Source organism: Haematobia irritans, chromosome 5, assembly GCF_050003625.1.
Source record: "Haematobia irritans isolate KBUSLIRL chromosome 5, ASM5000362v1, whole genome shotgun sequence".
NCBI lineage: Eukaryota > Metazoa > Arthropoda > Insecta > Diptera > Muscidae > Haematobia > Haematobia irritans.
The window spans coordinates 161,870,429-161,894,575 of record NC_134401.1 but is presented as its reverse complement, the minus strand read 5'-3'; the positions used below and the strand labels follow the sequence as shown (position 1 = coordinate 161,894,575).

At 29.3% G+C, this 24,147-nt stretch overlaps 2 protein-coding genes across 12 annotated transcripts in view; both read left to right on the top strand.

Moving 5' to 3' along the window:
- The window catches only part of ITP (ion transport peptide), a 115,183-nt gene extending 98,647 nt beyond the window's left edge, over positions 1-16,536 (top strand). For 4 of the 11 annotated variants that reach the window (XM_075309272.1, XM_075309270.1, XM_075309271.1 and 1 more), the window contains exons 3-4: positions 7,707-7,924; positions 9,695-9,908. In XM_075309272.1, the coding sequence (XP_075165387.1) occupies positions 7,707-7,924; positions 9,695-9,845 (369 nt within the window). In that variant the 3' untranslated portion in view covers positions 9,846-9,908. Of the gene's footprint in view, positions 1-7,706; positions 7,925-9,694; positions 9,915-10,046; positions 11,215-15,712 lie in introns of those variants that run through there. The other 7 variants (XM_075309274.1, XM_075309273.1, XM_075309268.1 and 4 more) reach the window with 5 other exon arrangements.
- A 4,856-nt stretch (positions 16,537-21,392) lies between these two features.
- On the top strand, positions 21,393-23,885 carry LOC142241462 (zinc finger CCHC domain-containing protein 8 homolog). Its single transcript, XM_075313227.1, has 5 exons — positions 21,393-21,587; positions 21,639-22,393; positions 22,454-22,579; positions 22,640-22,816; positions 22,876-23,885. The coding sequence occupies exons 1-5, from the start codon at positions 21,485-21,487 to the stop codon at positions 23,476-23,478; spliced, it is 1,764 nt and encodes a 587-aa protein (XP_075169342.1). The 5' UTR covers positions 21,393-21,484; the 3' UTR covers positions 23,479-23,885.
- Positions 23,886-24,147: the final 262 nt, after the last annotated feature.

Sequence of the window (24,147 nt, the reverse complement as noted above, 5' to 3'; positions counted from 1 at the left end):
TTATGAAATTCCCATTTTAAAAAAATTCCCATATTGAATATCTGCTTAGAATTTTTCAATTTCTGAGTAGAAGTGAATATTTACTTTCCACTACTTCTCCGTAAATTAACGTGGCAAATAGAAATAAATGATTTGTTTTTGCAATTGATCAGATGATCCAATTATTGTTATTCTCACAAGCGGATAATGATCTTGTCTTTCATCTCTCCCCTAAAAAAATACACACGTGTAAATGATTACACTCAAATATAACGTCCATACACACCTTTTTCCGAAAGATATTTTATTTTCATAGCATGGGATATTTCGGATTCAGTAATTAAAATCTATATACTCATAAAATCTATTGTATTTTATATTTTACACAAGGAGCAACAGCTTAATATTAGTCACATCTCATATCGTTTGACAGTCCCTGTTGTTGATGGCATTATTATTGTTGTTGTTGTTGCTGTATATTGTATTAAGTCACGAGATACTTTGCTAGTACATTGTACAAACACAAACAGAAAATAAAGCGACGCGATGTCTGCCATGATCTCTTGCCAGAGACTATAAAAACCATGTGAACACCACCAACAGCGCTGGCAAGGAGATCAGCATACTGTTGCGGTTTTATTTAAATGATTTTGTGTTTGTCTCATGGCATCTATTGACTAGCATCGCCGTTTGTTTGGTATGACATACAAACATCTCTATTATTATTATGGGATTTTTACAACATCCCTACAAGCAATTGGTAGTACATTTTGGAATTGTTAGTTTATCGAATATGCGCTAGTAAAGTTTTTAGTATTTTAAAAAGTCTTTCCTTTTTACAATTGTCTCAGCCACTATCATAATATAACCTAAACCACATCCTCAATACAAAATGTTTGCAGGGATCATACCATTAAACGACAGTGGTCACTACATAGATAAGACTATTAGTAGGTAATAATTGTTTTCTATGGTAACTTGAATGAATACTAATTTCACGCTAGTTTTCCTCACATATGCACGCAATTTAATTGTATTCAGTATTTTGGCAATGTTCTAAATTCTTGAATTCACTTAAATCTCAAACAAAAATGACACCAGAAAATGTTAACCAAATGTGTTTGCAATAATAAATGCGCAGATAAATTGGGTACATGTGGTTCTTGTAAATATTCACATTAACGGATATGTTGATGTACGCTCTCTCTCTCGCTACCACTCATTCTCATTATTTATCGAATGAGGGGATCTCTGTAAAAACCCAACATGTTGACAGTATTTGACTGTATATATTTTTTATAGTAGATGTGCTTACCAGAGTTAAATGCATTTATAGTGGGAGAGCGATCTCTATTTACCGATCCACAATGATATAACGAAATTTTTACACCCTAGTCTTATGATAAGTATTAAATTGGATAAGTTATTGACAATTCAAAATTTTAAGTTTTGCAAATTCGTAAACCAGAACAGAGGGAATATAATTTCAATCCGCCGTTGATTTTTCAAATCTAGATTGCCATTTTCAATATTGCCAAATTTTCACTTCAATCATCTGGCATCCCTGTAGCTAGATTTTTCTTTGGGGGCCCGCCATACATTATCGATTTACAAACATACACACATACTAATAAATAACCGACGAATAGAAAATAGTGTAGCGTATATATATCATGTAAACATTGTTTCTGCCTCTTAGAATATGTTGTTGATTTATTCGCAATAATACTTACATATAGTGTTACAATATGTTTTTTTTTGTATTTTTGAATGTATAACAATAAATTTTCTCCCGAACATGTAACTCACACATGGGATGCATACCCGGGGCGGCCAAGTCACTATGAAAACAAAAACGAAACATGTTAACAATTAATTTTATTGTTCAAAGTGAATTTCAATTAACAAATGGTCTACACTTTAATGGAAAACAATTGATACGTATGATAAATACGACGGCCAGTTTTTTTGCCATGCTTTAGAAACGTCTCATTCATATGGATGAAAAAAAAAAATAATAATAATGCGATGAATAAAAATGTATATACATATGTGTTTGTATATGTGCTAAAAATTACAATTTTAAAGCATTACTTTTTTATTTAGGTTAATGTATAACAGAACAAATATTTCAGCTAACAATTTTTAGAAAATAAGTTCATGTGTACTTGGACATTGTATTGTACAAAAAAAATATATTACACAGATGTTGAATTAAAACGCCATATATTCGTTGGAATTTTTTTTATGGCCAATGCATATATTTAAGTGGATATATAGTACATACCATCTGCTCTTACAGGCGAACGTTGAACTGATTTCCAAGAGCTTCGCTCTTCTGCGTTTCTTATCGGAATTCTATTTAAAAAGTTGGGGACCTCTTTCGATTTTATTTTTCGTGATTTATTTCCATTGAAACGTTTGGACTGAACAAAAAATCGAAACGAAATTTCCGAAAATTAAATTTTAAATATTACACACATTTTTTGTTGTTGGGAACAAAGATACCATAAAACTATCGAAACTCGATAATATTTTTACAAAATTATTTGCCAAAAGTTACATATCAGTGTTTTTGTAAAATACAATGCTGTGTTTGTACGTCAACACAGATCATCGAAATTTAATTTTTGTTATTATCCTATGCGAAATGGATCACCTTCAGGACCGATACACAACTGGCCCCTGATGTGTATGATATAGCAGGGATGGAAAATGCAGTACTATAGTACTTTTTTCAATACTTTTTCACTTTGGTCAGTACCGTAATACGCCCGCGAATGATTTGGTACCTTTTGTGTAGACATTTTTGAGCCGATATCAGATTTATGGTACAATAGTTTTGACAAAAAAATATATCATAGAAAATGTTATCAACATTTTATATCTATAGAAAATTAGAAATAAATTCTATAAAAAATTTCATTCCTATAGAAAATGTGTCAAAATTCTATTTTTATTTTATCAAAATTTTATATCTACAGAAAATTTTGTCATAATTTTATTTCCATACAATTTTTTTTCAAAATTTTATTTCAATACAAAATTTTGTCAAAATTTTATTTCGGTACACACAAAAAATTGTTTTTCTGATTCAATAACGAAATTAATTGATCCAATTAAGTTTTTAATTTCTTCAATCACAGAAATGATAGTATCAATTAAAAAATTAATTGATCCAATTAAAAAAATAATTGATACTATTAATTTGTGTGATTGATTTTTATTTCAATTAAAACATTTGTTGATTCAATTAAATTTTTAACTGAATATTTTTTAAAACTCAATTAAAACTTTAATTGGAAACATTTTCGTGAAATTTTTGTCTGTGTAGAAAATTTTGTCAACATTTTATTTCTATAAGATTTTAATATCAAGAGAGTATAGAATTTATTTATAATTTAATTCAATTTGCATCATTTCCCGTAGGGTAATTCATGACTGCATACACCTGCTGATATTACAGCCTAAGTGGTTGCTTGTTTCCTATCTTATTCATTATGATTTTGATCTACTTTATAAATAGACCAAGTTCATTCCTCTAGAACGCATTTGGTATATCGAACTAAAAATATGTCAAAACTTAACTAGACCACCTTAAAATTGTTCGCCGTCAAGCTGTCTTAGTGAGACACAACAACAAAAACAGTTCGCTTCGCATCGTTTTTTTTTTTTTATTTTAAAATCTGCGAAAAGCTCAAGCAACACCAACAGAGACTACATTACAACGAACACACGTAGATGGATGGATAGTTGGATAAGTTCATTACACATGTTTATGGCAACCAACCTACCATGCCACATTTATAGACATTCCTATTTTTAGAACACAATGTAAGATGATGAGATAATATCGTCTGGCGCGGTTGGATCAATGACAAGGTAAAATGCGTGAACAGCATTTTGTAGTTTATGCAGAGAGCCAACGAAATTAATTTAATTTTGTCTACTATCCAGCATAGAAGAGGGTTATTATTAACTTCGTCGTTCTGTTTACAACACATTCGGAGAACCCATAAACTATAAATAATATAAACTATTGTGGAATTTGCAATAGGTGTGATGTAGCTAAATAAGACACTCCCCCTGGTGCTACAGGACAGGACACACAATAATGCAATTTCGTAACAAATCCCCAAAATTAATAAACCTCCAAAAAATTAAATAGAACCTCACGTAATAAGAACAATTGTATCTGAGAAATTGGACTCTACACCACAGTTGCCACTCGTGCTAAAAATAATTTACCAAAATTTGAAGAAAATGTTTTCAAACATCTACCAAATTTAAAACAAACTCTATTTTGAAGTTTTTGATCAAATTTTTGTGGTTATTATGAAAAAAAAATCTTTTTTTCCAAAGAAATATTTTATTATTTTATTTTGGAAGTTTTTTTTCAGTATTTGTAATATTGTATATAATGATCTCTCCTATCAGTAATTGATCCAATTAATTTTTTAATTTAAATGTCTTCAATCACAGAAATGATAGTATCAATTACAAGATTAATTGACAGTCAATTAAAAAATCAATTGATCCAATTAAAAAATTTGTTGAATCAATTAAATTTTTAATTGAATATTTTTTTAAAACTCAAATAAGATTTTAATTGGAAAAATTTTCGCGAAAATTTTTTATGCGTGAATTGTAAATGAGTCGAATTTTAAATGTGTTAACGAGGGAATGTTGATACTTCTTTAAAAATGGACTTTGACGATATAGACCAACACGAAAATTAAAATTTTTAAAGATAATGAATATATTGAAAATTTTGTCAGAAATTTAGTTCTATAGAAAGTTGAAGTACATAACAAATATTTTATCTCCAGTTCATCAAAACCACTCCTTTTCAGGAAAATGAGCTAGTTTACATACTATCGAAAATTTCCCTTGCATATTTTCAGGCGATACACGCTTAGGTTATTTTAGGTTAGGTATAGTGACAGCCCGATATTTCAGGCTCACTTATTCAGGTCATTGTTATACCACAGTGGTGAACTTCTCTCTTAACACTGAGTGCTGCCCGACTGGGTTCGAACCCACGACCCTGTGTATGCAAGGCGGGCATGCTAACCATTGCACCAGGGTGGCGGTACACGCTTGAAGACACTATCATCCATATGCAAAAAAGTTAAAGAAAACATAAAGCCTACTACTTTAACTATATAAATTCATTCGATAAACTGTCTATAAATTGATTTGCAAATGGACATATGGATGAAAAGGCGAAAGTGCCCACATTCATAATATTAACTGGCATAGGTTTTAAAAATTTGGAAAAATATTACAGTATACATAATGAAAAAGTGGCATAACATGACAAAAAAGTGTCACAAAAATGTAAAGGTGTCGCGCCGTTTGAAAAATGCAATAAAGCTGAGATCTGGCCCCCGAGCAGGTTGCCCCAGTTGGTACAATTCTACACAAAATGGTATTTTTTTACTGTTTTGTAGATTGGTCGAATTCTTGATTTTGGTTGATTTTGCAAAACGTTCCCAACTACTAGGTATTTCACAAACTTTTCTATAGAAATAAAATTTCCTATAGAAATAAATTGTTGACAAAATTTTCATAGAAACAAAATTTTGACAAAATTTTTTAAGAAATAAAATGTTGACAAAATTTTCTGTAGAAATAAAATTTTGTCAAAATTTTCTATAGAAATAAAATTTTGGCAAAATTTTCTAAGAAATAAAATTTTAACAAAATTTTCTATAGAAATAAAATTTGGACAATTTTCCTATAGAAATAAAATTTTACGAAATTTTCTATAGCAATAATGATTTGACAAAATTTCCTATAGAAATAAAATTTTTACAAAATTTTCTATAACATAAAAATTGGAGAACATTCATCAATGGAAATCAAATTTTGACAAAATTTTTTATAGAAATAAATTGTTGATATAATTTTCATAGAAATAAAATTTTCAAAAAAATTTCTTTGGAATAAATTTTCAAAAAAAAATCTATAGAAAAAAAATTTTGACAAAATTTTTTAATAAATAAAATTTAAAGATGAAATAAACTTGCTTTATTTGCATTTATATACATTGACCAAAACAGCCCATTAAAATAAACAAAAATCTGATTAAAACTAAGTGGTCATAAAAAGAAAACAGAAAATTTCACAAAATTTTTTTAAGCAATAAAATTTTGACAAAATTTTCTATAGAAATAAAATTTTGACAAAATTTTCCAAGAAATAAAATGTTGACAAAATTTTCTATAGAAATAAAATTTTCACAAAATTTTCTGTAGAAATAAAATTTTGACAAAATTTACTATAGAAATAAAATTTTGACAAAATTCATTATAGACATAAAATTTGGCAAAATTTACTATAGAAATAAAATTTTGACAACATTTTCTATAGAAATAAAATGTTGACAAAATTTTCTAAGAAATAAAATTTTGACAAAATTTTCTAAGAAATAAAATTTTGACAAAATTTTCTATAGAAATAAAATTTTGACCAAATTAACTATAGAAATAAAATTTAGACCAAATTTACTATAGAAATAAAATTTTACAAAATTTTCTATAGAAATAATATTTTGACAAAATTTCTATAGAAATAAAATTTTGACAAAATTTTCTATAGAAATAAAATTTTGACAAAATTTCCTCTAGAAATATTGATTTGACAAAATTTCCTATATAAATAAAATTTTGACAAAATTTTCTATAGAAATAAAATTTTGACAAAATTTTCTAAGAAATAAAATGTTGACAAAATTTTCTAAGAAATAAAATTTTGACAAAATTTTCTATAGAAATTAAATTTTGACAAAATTTTCTGTAGAAATAAAATTTTGACAAAATTTACTATAGAAATAAAATTTTGACAAAATTTACTATAGACATAAAATTTGGCAAAATTAACTATAGAAATAAAATTTTGACAAAATTTTCTATAGAAATAAAATGTTGACAAAATTTTCTATAGAAATAAAATTTTGACAAAATTTTCTAAGAAATAAAATTTTGACAAAATTTTCTATAGAAATAAAATTTTGACAAAATTTTCTGTAGAAATAAAATTTTGACCAAATTTCCTATAGAAATAAAATTTTACGAAATTTTCTATAGAAATAACATTTTGACAAAATTTCCTATAGAAATAAAATTTTGACAAAATTTTCTATAGAAATAAAATTTAGACAAAATGTTCTATAGAAATAAAATGTTGACACAATTTTCCATAGAAAGAAAATTATGACAAAATTTCCTATAGAAATAAAATTGTGATTCAATTTTCTATAGAAATAAAATGTTTACAAAATTTTCGCAGAAATAAATTTTTTACAAAATTTTCTGCAGAAATATAATTTGACAAAATTTTCTGTCGAAATAAAATTTTGCAAAATGTGATTTTTTTTGAAAATCTAAAAAAAATTGTCCAAAAAGGTCGATTTAAAAATACGTATACTTTTTACAATAGTCTTCAAATTTGATATTATATAATTTTAGCACCTTTTGGCTTCGAAAAGTACATTTTTAATGCATTGTTAGTACTTTTTCGTCAACATCATATATCATCCCTGATCACATCCAATCGATCAATAAGGAACTCAAGACCTCTTGATTAAATTTTAAAGTTATCTTTAAGCAGGCTATTTTTAGCTCTTTATTTATTCTTATTCATGATCACACATAAGTGTGTATAAATATTATTAACTTAGTGGCAATTTTATGCAATTTCCTTTTTCATTTATTTTCTTACAGATGTGTTCCCGCAACATTAAAATTTCGGTGGTGATGTTCCTTATCTTCGTTCCATTAATCACAGCCTTACCCCGCAATCATAACATGGCGAAGAGAAGTAATTTCTTTGATCTGGAATGTAAAGGCATTTACAATAAGACCATGTTCTATCGTCTGGATAAAATATGTGACGATTGTTATAATTTATTCCGTGAAACAAGTATACACCGATTATGCAAGTGAGTAATTATTGATATTAAATCTCTGTCATATTAATTTATTCTAGAATCTATTTCGTGTATGTCAGCAAAGGCTAATCAATGTATCCCACGAATAAACTTTAAACCGAGATTGGAATGGTATAATGGCCTAATGAAGCATTCTATAAATGCTCCAAATGACGTTTTTTTTTAATACACTACGAAAGTTTTCATTTGATTTCTATGGTAAAAACAAAAGGCTGAAATATTTTTTTAAGGGCATCATCGACTTTTCAATGAATTCTCAAAGAAGAAATTGACTCTCAAGTTTATTCACACCAGTTTTCACTTTAAATTTGAAATATTCATTTTAGGATCGATCTAAGGATAGCAAATCCGTAACCTTTTCATCGATCCAATATGCTATAGGATAAGTTCTCACAATAGTTGGTCCTTTGCATACACTTCGCAGGATAATTACTGTAGCTTAGTTGACGCCTGTGCAAATTATGTTAGCTCATCTTGACTTAACCCTCTAATGCCCCAATTTTTTTGCCAGCTGATTAAATTTTCAATGTTAACGACACAAAAGCAAGTGAATTAAGCAAGAAAAAATTATACAGTAAAATTCAGCATATGCTGCATAGCCTCTTGAATAGTTTCGAATAAGTTTTATTTTTATTTTGCCCATTTTTGTTTTTTTAAGGTGTGTTTTAATAAAAGCTTCCTTATTAAATGAAGCCCGCCTAAAGGCAGGCTTGGGCATTAGAGGGTTAATTTTTCCTATAATAATTTTTTAAGCAATATATAGAGTTTTCTAAATCGTCCCCCTAATTTAATTGTGTACAAAGGCGGATTCATTTCCACTTCTTCAAGCATCTTTTTTTAATTGTTAAGCATTAGTCTTTTTAAGTCTTTCCTGTTTCCATTTTCTAATTTATTTTTTAATTTTTCTCCCACAAAATATTAAAAAAACGTCTTCAAAGATTGATCACTAAACACGTCGCTGCCCGGAATAAGGGTGATATTAGGATTATATTTTTTTATTTATACCATATCTTTCAATAATCCGCATTCATTTTTAGAAAACTTTGTTCTGCATTAGACTATTTGAATTTCACCTCCTATTGTTTATTTATTAATAAACAATGTTTTTTCCTTTTATTTTAAATTACTTTTCATATTTCCTATTTATAGATGAATGTAATATTGTGGTTCAAGGTTACAATAAGTACATACATTGAAATTTTCTTAGAAATTTTTATTTCTATTTTTTTTTTCTATATATCCATGACCTACAAAAAGTTTGCAAACAATTCTTCTAACACCACCTAAAAGAAAATAAAATGAATGTGTCAAACGAACACTTTCTCTACAAGTGAATGTGATCGTGTTTTGGCCACAACTCAAAGTACAATGTGAATGAATTGCGAACTATTTACCTTGGCAAATATCACTTTCTAAATTAATATTCAAAGTAAGCGAAACCAATGGAAAGGTGGACTTTGTCTTTTTTTCACTTGACCTGTTAAATCATAATTATAATTTTTTTTATTATTAACAAAGATATGGCTAACATTAAGTTTGAATTTCCCACTAATCCAATATATATATTTTTTTTTAATTAAAGTAGAAGTTTGTATTTTTTGTTTCTTTTCATTATAACATTAAATTGTCCATATCAATGATGGTCTAATAATTGTTTTAGATAATTTAAACGACAAATCTTTATAATCAGAAGACATATTCATGAAATATCCGATTTATTTGTCATTATATTTCTTTCTTTCTTTTCCATCATATGAACAGACATAAATGCTTCACTCATCAAACATTTGAGGGGTGTATTAATGCTTTATTAATACCCGAAGAAGAAGTTACCCAACTGCAATATTTTATTAAAGTCGTAAATGGTGCCCCCTTATCATTTGATTTTGCTTCTCTCTTGGAAAATAATTAAATTAATTATATTAACAATACATAAAATCGAATGATTATGATATGAAATATCTGCTTAAAACAATATAGCCTATTATTTTTCGTATATATATATATATAGTTTTGTTTAGTTTTATTTAAATATATCTTAATTTTTTTCCTTTTGATTTAATTTAATTTTTTTTGTTTCTTTGTTTTTTTTTATATTTTTTTAATTTTATAGGAAAGACTGTTTCGATTCAAAGTGGTTCGGCGAATGTTTAAAAGTCCTATTTATACCAGGCGAAGAAGTCTCACAATTGCAAGAATTTATTAAAATTGTCAATGGTTCGCCGATAAGATTGAATATGCCGCCGTTGAATACATAACTGTATTTAGTTATTATCCAGAGTGTTGCCAATCGCCTGTTATGAAATCAGCTCAACTTACTTTTTGTGTTTGTTTGTGTTTTTTTTTTATTTCAATGTGAAAGGAAGGAAAGTTCATTCTGCAAATTGAGATTATCTTCTTCAATGACAATGACTGTGAGAAGAAGAAGAATCGAAAAATCAAAAACAAATATCGTGTACTTACAATTTTTTTCTTATTAAATTTTTTTATTTATTGTATTTATAATTTAATATTATTTATTATTAAGTTACTTCTGTTTTTATTTTTTATATATAAGAAGAAAAAATCCGAATTAGTTGCAACTAATATTGTTGATTTTTATTTATGTATAATATTAATTTTAATGTAACAGTTATTTGCACAGCATTTTTAAACTAGGATTTTTCATAGACGTTATTTATACTTGTCCCCTCTACCAATAATTATTTAAGAAGCCCTATTCAGTTAAAATCCTCAAAAACAAAAACACAAAATAATAAAGTATTATAGTAACTTTTTGTATTTATTTCTCTTAGACAACTTAAAGAGCCTTTTTAATATTTTATTTTTACCTTTAAAAAAATATTCTCTACAAGACAAACATAAAAATATTTCATTTTTCCAATTGCTAAGAGATGGGAACATTCAAAATGTCCCAAATCTGCCAAATCTGGAAAAAGAAATGTATATAAACAATTATAAAATAGTACACTCTCATATATATATAGAATTCATGCAAACATGCAACAAAAATACACAAATTCAACAGAAAATCAAAAAAAAAAAACAAATAAAATAAAATAACAAAGAAAAAGTGTAATGTTTAAATTTGCTGGCAAATCTTAATTATGTATGTATGTATTTTTTAATTACACAAAGAAAAAATAGAAATATTAATCTAAACAAAAAGAACTATTGAAAAACATTGTGATAAAACACGTTAAAAACACTCCTCTTTATACATAAACTGAAAACAAAAAAATCGAAAAACAAAAACCAAAATAAAAAAAATCGAAAATCTATACATTTATGTTATGTGAATCATTGTGTATTGTTATACGGATGTAGTCGTCGAAATACAAGCTATTTTACAATTCTATGTCAAAGAAGGATTTTCATCTATGAAAAGATGGCAACCCTATTACTTTTCTCTCTTACTTCCCCCCCTCTACAACTGATCCATGCAAATTTAAAACAGAATTTTCCAAACGCATAGTATAAAGTCAGCGGAAAACCTTTTTACCAGTAGCAGATAGATGGCCTAATAGCATCTTATTCTTCTTGCCGATGCAATTTATACATCATCTCGTTCTCCATTGATTTGTTTTCTTTGGTTTGGTACGTTTGTTTTGGTATTTTCTAATCTAATGTTCATTTAATTTTTATATACTTTGTTTTTGTAAATAATATACTAATTTTTAAAATAAGCTAATATTTGGACCTAAATTGGTTTTTCGGTGAACTTTCAAAGGCTTTGTTTTTTTTCCAATGATTGGTGGTATTTAAGAAAGTTATGTATATATTTTGCCTATCGGAAATTAATTAATCGATTATACTCTTAAATATTCATATTTACACCACATATTTTTCTTCAGTGTAATAAAATGATAATTTGACTTTTGGACATAAAATGTGAGTTGTTGTCTCTGCGGAAGCCATTTTATTGCCTCTAAACTTCATAAACAAAATTATTTAAAGGCCGGTACTATGTTCATTCTTGCGAAAGTTTTTTATGGAAACCATTATTTCGCACATAGAAAGCGGCGTTTTTTTAGGTAGCTTGGAGCGCTATTTTACAGGGAGCGATATTGGATTAAGTTGGTGGTTGTTGCTTGTTTTTACAAAATAACATTTTATTTTTTCTTAGGCAATTGATCTGCTATTCCTTTGATCCTTTGTATAGTTTCGGAACAAAAATATGGTCCGTGTTTGATTTATAAACCCGCACAAATAGTTTTTAATAAATAAATTATTTCTTAATTCACATTGCAAATGGCGCCGTGCTATAAACGTCAGTTTTTCAACACGAAAAAACAAAGTATCACAAATGGAAAAAATTTCGCAAATTTTTCGCATTTTTTGGTTTTGTATGGAGTTTCAACGCGAAAACCGAACAGAGTACCGGCCTTAAGTGTGGATTCCTCCACACTTAAATAATGTTTGTAACTTAAGGCCGGTACTCTGTTCGGTTTTCGCGTTGAAACTCCATACAAAACCAAAAAATGCGAAAAATTAGCGAAATTTTTCCATTTGTGATACTTTGTTTTTTCGTGTTGAAAAACTGACGTTTATAGCACAGCGCCATTTGCAATGTGAATTAAGAAATAATTTATTTATTAAAAACTATTTGTGCGGGTTTATAAATCAAACACGGACCATATTTTTGTTCCGAAACTATACAAAGGATCAAAGGAATAGCAGATCAATTGCCCAAGGAAAAATAAAATGTTATTTTGTAAAAACAAGCAACAACCACCAACTTAATCCAATATCGCTCCCTGTAAAATAGCGCTCCAAGCTACCTAAAAAAACGCCGCTTTCTATGTGCGAAATAATGGTTTCCATAAAAATTTTTCGCAAGAATGAACATAGTACCGGCCTTTACACAGAAAAAAAATATTTTTTGTCTTTAATCACCGAAATTATAGTATCAATCAACTAAGTCAATTAAATAATTAATTGTCCCAATTAAAAATTAATTGCCCCAATTAAAACTTAATTGATACAATTAAAAATTAATTGATACAATTAATTTTTGTGATTGCATTTTGTTTCAATTAAAAAAAAATTGTTCAATCAATTAAATTTTTAATTGAATATTTTTTAAAATCCAATTAAAATTTTAATTGGAAAAATTTTGGTAATATTTTTTCTGTGTAGATTTTTTAGTTTATTCGTTCTTTTTTTCAAAATTTAAAACTATTTGATATAAACATTTTACGTTCAGAAAACTCCCCCTGAAAATGTTGGAGGCAGCTTTATTACTTTATTGTCACATCATAGCTTTTGAAACAATTACGGATGGTAATACACTGAACACAGCTGATCGCTAATAAAATTTCTCGAAATGTCAAATATTTCAAATGACAGGTCCGTTAATGAAGTTTGGTCACTTGGCTCTTGCTTTTATAAAGTTTGTCCAGAGTTTACAAAGATTTCGTCAGATTTGAAGAAATTCTTATGATTAGCAAACTATTTTGTGTAATAACATACAAAATATTTTTACAAACTACGTTTCAATAAAGGACCGTTTTCTTTTAGCCCTGGATGCAACATTTGTATGGGCTATCCAGAACATCGTTGCACTGGTGTTCTATCCAGAACATCTTATCAGTGCAAGTCGCGTCGAATAACATGAAATTCAAAGTGGTACAGTATCACAAATAATCGCAGCAGTAAATATGTATTACTATTTGAGCATTTCATACATTAAAAATGCAAGATTTAACTTATTTTCTGTGATTGTTTTTAAACAGCTGATGACAGTGTTGCATTTTTTTGGAGATGTCCTGGATAAACGAGTACGCTGTTTTCTTTTAGTCCGTGACTGCTTAGAGTATCCAGTGCTAAAAGAAAACAGCCATAAAATTCGAATCCCAAAATCACTTTAAGGGAATTTTGCTGATACCTTTTTAACAGATCTCTATGCAGAAAAAACATCACTTTTGTAAAACGCTACTGCTTAGAACAAAGTTCGTTTCTGCGAAAAACGAATACGAACATTTGTCACAGTGCACTGTGAACTCAAATTTAATTTATTTGCGCGAAACAAACATTAAAACTTCGACCTTTAGAGAATATCGTGGGCCAAAAAATTTTAGACCGCTGTTTCGGTGAAGCCACTCTATTATGACATCATGCTTAATGTGTGTTGCAACCTTTTATTCTATAGTACTCATCAAGATGAAACTTTTTAAGATGGTGTATAACGATCAGCTGACTAAATATGTGCGAAATAATATGCCTGTTTATTTTTTCGTGCGAAAATTTCAGAGTTGCATCACTATCGATCCGAAAAAAATCAAAACAAACAATTCCACTTATTTCGCGCGATTGTTTTTATGTGGAGTATAACAGTTTTTCCTGCGAAATTGTGCTATTAGTACTGCGCTTAAAGGAAGAGTTTACTGGAGATATGTTAGAACTCAGATGTATGATGAAGGTGCCTCGTGGAGATTAAAATATATATTTACACACAAAAAAGTTTTCTGATTCAATCACGAAATTAATTGATACAATAATTTTTTTTAATTGAAATGTCTTCAATCACAGAAATGATAGTATCGATTAAAAAATAATTGAAGTAATTGAATAATTGAAAGTCTATTAAAAAATTAAGTGATCCAATTATAAACTTAATTGATATTAATAATTTTTGTAATTGATTTTTGTTTCAATTAAACAATTTCTTGAATCAATTAAATCTTTAATTGAATATTTTTTAAAACTCAATTAAGACTTTAATTGGAAAAAATTTCGTGAAATTCTTTCTGTTAACATGATTTTACGGTTAACATGGCTACTTGTCCCCTAGATGGGGTCAATTAACAGTGCAATTTACATCACCAAGATCACTTTTCATTGTTCGCGCATTATTAATGAGTATTTCATCCTTGTACAACATCTCAGTTATATGGTCTAGATTGGGATGAAATATCGAAACCAATACTTCTAGAGAGAAATCTATCGATATCGAAATTTAACGATCAAAATGATAACGGAACGATTTAAAATGCTACTGAGGTATGGGTTATTTTCGAAATTTAAAGATCAAATATTAACAGAACGATTTCAGATGCTACTGAGGTATGGGTTATTTTCTATGAGTGAATCCAAATTTTATCTGACTAAATCGTACATACACTCAGTAACAAATTTGAATAGTATTAGCTAACTGTAAATAAAGTTTTTTTTTTTTTTTACCGAAAATATTCTATTCAAATATTAATGGTTACTGATTATTATTGGAATTCAGAATAAATTATAATTATTTATTATTTTATATAAAAATATGTACCCTCCTGAAGGTGAGTTTTAAATTTATAAACAAAAAATCGATGCTATTATATTTAAAAAAATATTCACATATCATGTTTCAAATTATTTTAAATCTACGCTATCGCAAAATTACCCCAAGATGAAATTATAAATACTAGAAAATTTATTTTCTTTTAATTTTTATTTTTTAATTGTCGAATAAACTTGGCATCACAAAAAAATGTAGCCAAGTGTTATTTTTAACAAACTGACAATTTTTTGTTGGTCGAAAACCCATAGTTTTGCATTTTGTAATAATTTTTACCCCATCAAGTAAAAAATGTTATTTCCTCTCAATTTCACATTTTTGGAAAGGGGAAATTATGGGTAAATTTATATAATTTTTGTCCACATTTTTACTTGTACATATATGCTCTAAAAATATATAATACTTGCAGGAACTTTTTACTAATTTGGTATATTTCTTTCTATCCATTTCTCTCTTTCCAATGTTTAAACGCACCTCATTGCGGACACTAATAGACAAGAGTGTTTTGGCTCTCCTTTTTTCAACGCTTGCATGGAAGCATTACAATTACATCAGGAAATGGATAAATATTCCGAATGGCGTGATACTTTGGGCAAGAAGTAAATACCAAACATGAACTGTACTAACCGACTATTCTATTTCCTATTTCAAAGCGCATACTTTATATCTATTGACATAAACTGAAATCAAAATTTCCCTTAAAACAACACACAAAATAACTAAAAGAGCCCTAAGAAAAGTATTAAAAAATATTAAAAATGAATATATATGATGTATGTAAATTAGGTACCTAAAATGTTAATAAACATAACAAATGAAAAAATTAAAAAAAAATAAAAAATTATATATTTTTATTGGTATATGGGATTAAGGAATTAAGGCTGGGTTATATATGAATAAGAAAACAAAAGAAATGCAATCGATTCAATTTGATTACAGATTTTTTATTTGGATAAACACCGTTCGAAAATTTTTTAAATTACATATGTATATAAATGTTAATATATCCAATAGTTTAGTATGTGTGAAATTTTAATTTAGAAATGTATATCGCATAAGAGGTTTTTTTTAATATACTTTCTGTTATATATGTTTTTAAGATTTATATTTCAATGACATTCTCAAGCATTACAGGAAAAGTATTACCAAAAACGATGTCTGATTTAAATAAGCTCTAAAATTATTTTGCCTACGTTTTAATTTTTTTTTAATTTATAATTATATGCATAAGTATACATAGATGATGGTAAAATGATGTCTATTTTTTGTTCCAACTACTTAAACTTAAGTTTATTTTGTGTATATATTTAGTTTTTGTAATATAGAATTTTTTATGATGTTTAAGTTATTTACCGATTTTTTTTTTAAATTTTTATGTAATATACATATATTGTTTTTTAACTTCTATGGATCTAGTCGTATAAATAAAAATTGTTTAAATTCAATGATATTTCCAATGAAAGTTTTTTTTTTAGAAGAAGTTTCAGAAGGTAAGTGTAATCTAAGAAATTTACCATATTAACCCATTACACACCAAGATCATTTAAAATAAAAAAAAATAAATTCATTTCTATATTTACAATTAATTTCAGTTAAAAAATATTTAAAAAAAAAAACATAAAAAACAAAATGAAACGTTGCCTAATTTCATTTATAAACAAAGTTCTGCGATATTAAATGTTGCCAATTTTCTGTACTCAAGCGAGTACAATGGCAGGGAGTGGGTTAAGATACTAAGTTCCAGTTTAAGCCTAGTACTAAGATCACGTTTTCGCAAGAAAAACTGTTATACTCCATATAAAAAACGTTAAGCCTAGTCTAAGATCACGTTTTCGCACGAAAAACTGTTATACTCCATATAAAAAACGTTAGCGCGTAATAAATGCGAAATCTTTGTTTTGAGCATTTTAAAGCACATATTTATACAACCCTGGATTTTTCGCACGAAAAAATAGGCAGGCATATTATTTCGAATAAATAGGTTAACATCGCTGGGTTTGAGGCCCTATTTACGGAGATATATGAAGATATTAGTTTTTCGCAGAAACGAAATTAGTACTAAGCATTAGCGCGGAATATATGCGAAATCTTTGTTTTGAGCATTTTCAGACATATACTTATAGAACCCTGGAATTTTCGCACGACAAAATAGGCAGGCATATTATTTCGCATAAATAAGTTAACATCCCTTGGTTTGAGGCCCTATTTACCGAGATAAGGTAAGTACTATGTTCGCTTTTCGAGTTGAAATTTTCGCGGTTACTTTAATAAAACAGTTCAATATGAAGCAGATAAATTAATTCAATTGATGCGCAGGTTCTTGTTCCCCTAGATTTCGGCAAGACTTTACAGGAATATTTTGGTTTTAATTTATAATTTTGATTATTTCAGGAAAAGTAATCGCGAAAATAAAGTGATTTTCAACTCGAAACCCGAACATAGTACCCACCTATATATGAAGATATTAGTTTTTCGCAGAAACGAACTTAGTAATAAGCATTAGCCGCTAAAGTCAAAAATAACAAGATTGACATTATATCCATTTTGGCAAATTTTATTATAACTTGGAGGGTATTGATCCAAAGCAACAATTGAAAAGTTTATTTTCTTTAAAATTTATTTTCTTTTAAAATTATATAAAAGTACACTAGTTTACACTGAAAATATGCATTTGATGAAAGATGACTTTTTTATATATTTTGATCTGCTGAATACGAAAATTAAGGTTAAAAATTTTTATGGAACAGTTTTTGAGATATTCCGTTATTTTTAGTTTTGTTTTTTTAGCTTGAACTATAATAATATCTCGAGCTAGAAATGTCCGATTATATCATTGATGGTACTTGAATACAAGGTTTTGAGATGACGAACAAACTTGTACAATTGGATCTGCGATAAGTTAAGTGGTTCAAAATAATCGATGAAAATAGGGCGACTTTAAAAAAAAATCGTGTTTTACAATATGCCGCCGGGAAAGTATAAACCATTGAAAAAACGTTTGGTTTCTCTTCATGATATTTTATTTAACGTATGAAATAAGACCAACTAGAAGAAAATTGACAGAAAAATGACAAAGTTTTAAGCAATTGAGTGAATAAATCCGATGTCAAATCATACAAATATGAGCCACTCACCCACACAAAAATACCATTCGGCCACCCAAAAATGCTTTTCCAGTTGGATCAAGAAATAAGATCTGGGGATAGGTTTACATGGAGGCTTTTTCTACTTATGTACCGATATGGACAACATTTTTGCATGATGGTTAAAAGCCATATACCAACATCACGTAGCAAATTTCGATCTGCTCCAAGAGGCTCGGCAATACAAATCTGTGGATCGGTTTATATGAGGGATATATATATAATTATGGACCTATATGGATGAATTGTTCCATGGTTGTTGGAAGCCATATACTAACACCAAGTACCAAATATCAGCCCGATCGAATGAAATTTTCTCCTCCAAGAGGCTGCGCAAACCCAAATCTGAGAATCGGTTTATATGAGGGCTATATAAAATTATGCACCGATATTGACCAATTATAGCATGGTACTTAGATGCCATAGACGGATCGGATGAAATTTGCCCACCCGCAATCCACACCTGGGGATCGGTTTATATGAGGACTATATACATTTGTTTACCGATTTTGAACATTTTTTACAGGCCATATACACAGTTTCACATAAGTTTACATACCCTTGAGGTTTTTACCTTATAACTAAACATGTTTCTTGTTGTTGTTTATAATCCAGACTAAAAACATCTTCTTGAAAATGGACAAATACTTTGTTTTTCAAATTAATTTACAAAATCTAAAGCATATATATGCATATTTTATTATATTTTAATAATTAAAGAAAATACAATTTCTTAAACCGTATGTAAACTTGTGTAAGACTGTGTACCAACACCATGTACTATTTAATATCCACCGGTTGGGATGAAATTTGCTCGTCCAAAAGGATCCACAATCCAAATCTGGGGAATGGTCCCTATGGGGGTTACATCAAAACATGCACCAATATACATCAAATTTATCACAACTCTATACTCCCAACGAAATTTGTTAGTAGGGACAGCAGAAAAGTCTGCTAAAACAGCAGAAAGTCTGCTGAAAAAGGGACAGCAGTCACTGTTTGCTGAAATAACAAACATTTCCTGCTATTTTTTTAGGTCGATTACACTAAAACATCTTTTATTTTGGCTAAAACAAATAAAAATTTCAAGTTAGGAGCTATCCTAACATAATTAAAACAATATTTTATAAATATCTATAGTATTTTACCAAAAATCTGAATATTTATCGGATTGAAGCTAACAGCAAACAAAATGTTTGCTGATCGTATTTAGGAGCTTGTAAGTATGTTACTGTGCAAAAATGTACCAAAAAATACTTTTGGTTCTTTGGCACACTTCTGGGTGCCAGTGTTTTTATCCTTGATCGAGGCAGTATATTACAGTATTCTGTGCTCCTTCATATAATTCATAAGAAGCTATTTGCCCATTTTTGTCGGCACTGACACTAAAAGCCGATATTAATTTGTCTATTCGGCGGCGGACATTAGCCATTATAAAATCAATTTGAAGTTATCCGAATGAAAATGAGATAAATTGTGCAACCAATTTTACAATCAACTATTGTACAACTAATATCATTACCATTCGGATAACTTCAAATTGATTTTATAATGGATAATTAACCCTCTAATGCCCAATCCCGCCTATAGGCGGGCTTCATTAAAAAAGGAAGCTTTTAGTAAAACACACAGTGCTCGCGTCGAATATATCCAATATATTGTGCACATTATAAGTTAAGCCCGAAGGCATAATCGATACTGCTGCATGTTTATGGGATCGATAACACATTTACCGATTATTTAGTCATCGCTGAAAAGTCGTATCGATCCGACACACTGTACGATTCTTTACAAACACCGACATTCCGTCCGGAATAACTGATAGTCTGTAAAGCGTATAAAGCGCATAAGACAACAAAAATGGGTAAAATAAAAAGAAAACTTAGTTAAAACTGTTCATGAGGCTTTGCAGCATATACTGAATTTTACCATATAAACTTTTCTTGTTTAGTTTTCTTGTTTTTGCCTCCGTCGCCACCGGAGGCCAAAAATTAGTGTCAGGCTTCGGCGATAAATATGGGTCGGCTTCATTCTCTGGCGATATATTTGCAAAATTACTATGGCAACTTGATACTGATTGATTGTGAGTTGAAGATTCAAATATTACTACAAATATTAATATTTTTTATGATCAAAATCAATATTTTTGATTACTTGGCTTCTAACCAAACTTCTGATTTGAATTTATTGAACTGCAATCAGGTTTGTCTTATGTTTATATAAAGTTGCCCAAAAGTTTTACGCAAAAATATTTTATTTATTTTTTAAATTTTAAACCATAATAACTTATAATAGTAATTGGGAAAGGTACTAACAACAAGGTTTCCTATCTATACACATATATAGAATAAATCTATAAAAATATTTATACAACTTTATGTAAAATATGAGCAACATTTTTTATTTTATTGCCAGAGAATAAAATCGACTCTGGTGCAGAGAATGAAGCCGACCCATTTTTGTCGGCGGCGGCTGACACTAAATTTTTGACTCCGGCGGCGGCGGCTTGACGGGTAAGTCGATATAAATTTGTCCATTCGGCTGCGGACAATTATCCATTATAAAATCAATTTGAAGTTATTCGAATGGTAATGAGATTAGTTGTACAACCAATATAACAAACAATTTTACTTTTCATTCAAATTTTCTGAGCTACATTTCTGCAAAATTATTATAGCAGCTTGAAAATGATTGATTGCGTTCAAAATTTTGGTAAATATAAGTCAATTATATAGAAATTTTTCTGATTTAAATTGATATTTTTGATTAATTGGCGGCTATGTTTGAGTCGAGATGAGTCGACAAATTCGGCGACGGCGTCGACTGCCAAAAAATGGTCGGCGGCGACTGAAATCGGCGGCGCGACTCGGCGGCTTCATTCTCTGCTCTGGTGCTATCTCTGTTGGCAATACTCATCGAATAGTTGTACAATCAAACATAGAATGTGAAGGGAGTTTTCGATACAAATATGCATACGTCACGTACACCGACGCCACTAATTGTTACATCAATAATCCAAAATAAATAATTGTCAACAGCCAAGAAGTGGGCCAAGGAGTGTTACTCTAAACATTTAACAAAAAATAAATAAATAAATGAAGTTTTAGTAATTTGGACGAAATAATGCCAGAATTGGAAACAGTAAATCTTAATGACAGTGATTGCTTGGTTGAGGAACAGCAGATAAGCTGCATCACATTGGACGATTCCTATGAGCCCGAAGAAGGTTGGTCGAAAAAAATGCTAAATTTTTTTTATTAAATTTAAACAATTTCAGGGGAGTTGGATGAAGATGATGGTGGGCAAGAGAATATATGTCAAATCAAGTTTTCGAATATTGCTGCCTTCGAACAGTTTGGAGAGTTAATCCCTGAAGCAATAAAGACCAAACTTAATAAACTATCTGATAAGAAGGTTGAGATTGTACCCTCAGAAAGTACGTGGACAGTGCAAATCCGATATGTTACGCAGGACAACACTGCTACAAATACCCATGAAGATGAAAATACGGCAAATACTGAAGCCCCCAGATCTGATAGGGAGGATTCACCAGATCTAAGTGGAATCAGTGAACTTTTTACAATAGACACTACTCCTGCTCCAAAGTTAGACACGGTCAAGGTGCCATCCTACAAAAGGGCCATAAAAGACGCACTTCTCGATGGTGAAGCTGCTGCAACTAAAAGACAAAAACAAGAAGAAAAAAATATGAAGGTATCAAAGACGAGTAATTGCTTCAATTGTGGGGAGGCAGATCACAATATCAGAGAATGCCCAATGCCGCACAATCCTCGGCGCATTAAAATGGCCAAGAAGAATTTCACCAAAACAGATCGTTATCATGTGGATGTAGAACAAAGATTTGCTCATCTGAGACCTGGCAATATAAGCGATAAACTGAGAGAAGCCATGGGTTTGCGAAAAGGAGAAATACCTTTTTTCTTTTATAGAATGCGAGTGTTGGGTTATCCACCAGGTTGGCTAGAAGAGGCTAAAGATGAACACTCCGGCATAACATTATTTAATGCAGATGTAAATATGGACAAAGAGTAAAACTTAAATAAATATTTATGTGTGACAATCAACTTTCAGGGAAGTAAAATTCTGCACTCGGATGAAGACGATGGAGAAGTCGATTCAAACAACCAAAAGTACAATATATCTAAAATTATTGATTTTCCTGGTTATAACCAAGATCCCGGAGAAAATTTCTTTGATGTATGGATTGGGAAATATTTTTGTTAAACATTGTAATGACTTTATTTTTGATCTCTCTAGGATTATGAGCATCATAACGTACCACCTTTTAACAGAAATCAACTAAAGGAGGAATTTGTAAAGACATTGGGTGACAATATTGTGCAAGGCTACAAACGTAAAAAGCTTAAAGATTTTCCCAAATCAAATCCAGACGATAGTGCTAATGACTCGTTTCAAGTTCAAGTGTCTGATATGGTTAGTGTTTTATACGACTGAACTCCTCTCTTTATCTGATATCTTTTTATTCTTTCAAGGAAATTGAGGATACCGATATGAATACGACTACAGACATAGAATTTGTCCGGCCACCTCCCCCATCAGAACCTCCACAAATAGATGATGATATTCCCCCACCACCACCCCCATTGTCACCCATAGTATCACACAAAGAGGAGGATTTACCTGAATCACCATCCTTGGCCGAGTTAGAACGGAAGAAAAACCAATTACTAAAGGAATTAAATGTTTCCGTGATAGAAATTGACGATTCTTTGGTAGATGATATTATAGAACTCGAAAACCAGGAGGAAGATTTAAATAATGAAAATATTGTTGATGAGAAGAATGACAATACCCCTGGTTTTAGCGAAATATCTCAAGGGGACACTGAAGAATCTAAAGATTCACACAAATCTGTTGAAACTAACCCTGATGTAATAGAGAAATCTTTTATGGGAACTCCTGTGTTGAAATTCTCCCCATACGATTGCTTACCCAATGGTGATAACTTTAAGGTTGGAGTTAGCGATGTTATTAATTTCGAAAACCTACCAGATTCGACGGGAAAATATGAAAATATGAAAGAACTTATCAAGAAAGTTCGTACGGTTATACACAAGATTCATACCGATGACTGAATACATCACTGACCAAAACAAAAATAAAACATTTATTGTAATTTTAAAATTATTTTGACTAAATTTATTATGGAACTACATAGATAATTATTGTATAGAGATTTTGTTGTCATCCATGTTCGCAATACGAGCTTTTTAAATATTCATAACTATGAAAACAAATTCCCATTTTTTCTAATAGCCCCATTTAGTATCGATCTGTGAGTTTTTATCTATCAAAACTTGTTACAACCAGAAAAAGGGTGTACATCTCAACAAAAGAAAATTAAATATATACAAATTTAAAGTCCATTAAAAATCTCGCGATTGTCAGAACATGGAAAATAAATATTATTTATATGATATGAAGAAACAAGATTTATTATACAGTAAGAGAGATGAACAATAAAACAAATATATTGTAATAACGAATCTAGTTTATAATATCGGTCGTAGAAATAATCAGATCATTAATGTCAAAGGTTATTGCATTTAAAAATCTCCACCAATATGATGATTAGTTCAAAAGAATTTAGTTACTTTTAGTGACTCAATTATTTCTCTTGGTTGGCTTGACTTGACGCAGGTGAAACATATGCAGGCGTCTTCACTACGCCTCACTGTCACATATTTTATACGATGAAGAGGTATATATGGGTCAAGTAGAACACGTCGTGTTTCCATTCACTG

Excerpts from the sequence above, each read along its gene's own strand:
- LOC142241462 (XM_075313227.1), top strand. The coding sequence starts at position 21,485 with ATGCCAGAATTGGAAACAGTAAATCTTAATGACAGTGATTGCTTGGTT. Across the intron at positions 22,394-22,453 it reads TAACATTATTTAATGCAGAT|GGAAGTAAAATTCTGCACTC; the intron begins GTAAATATGGAC and ends ATCAACTTTCAG. Across the intron at positions 22,580-22,639 it reads CCGGAGAAAATTTCTTTGAT|GATTATGAGCATCATAACGT; the intron begins GTATGGATTGGG and ends TGATCTCTCTAG.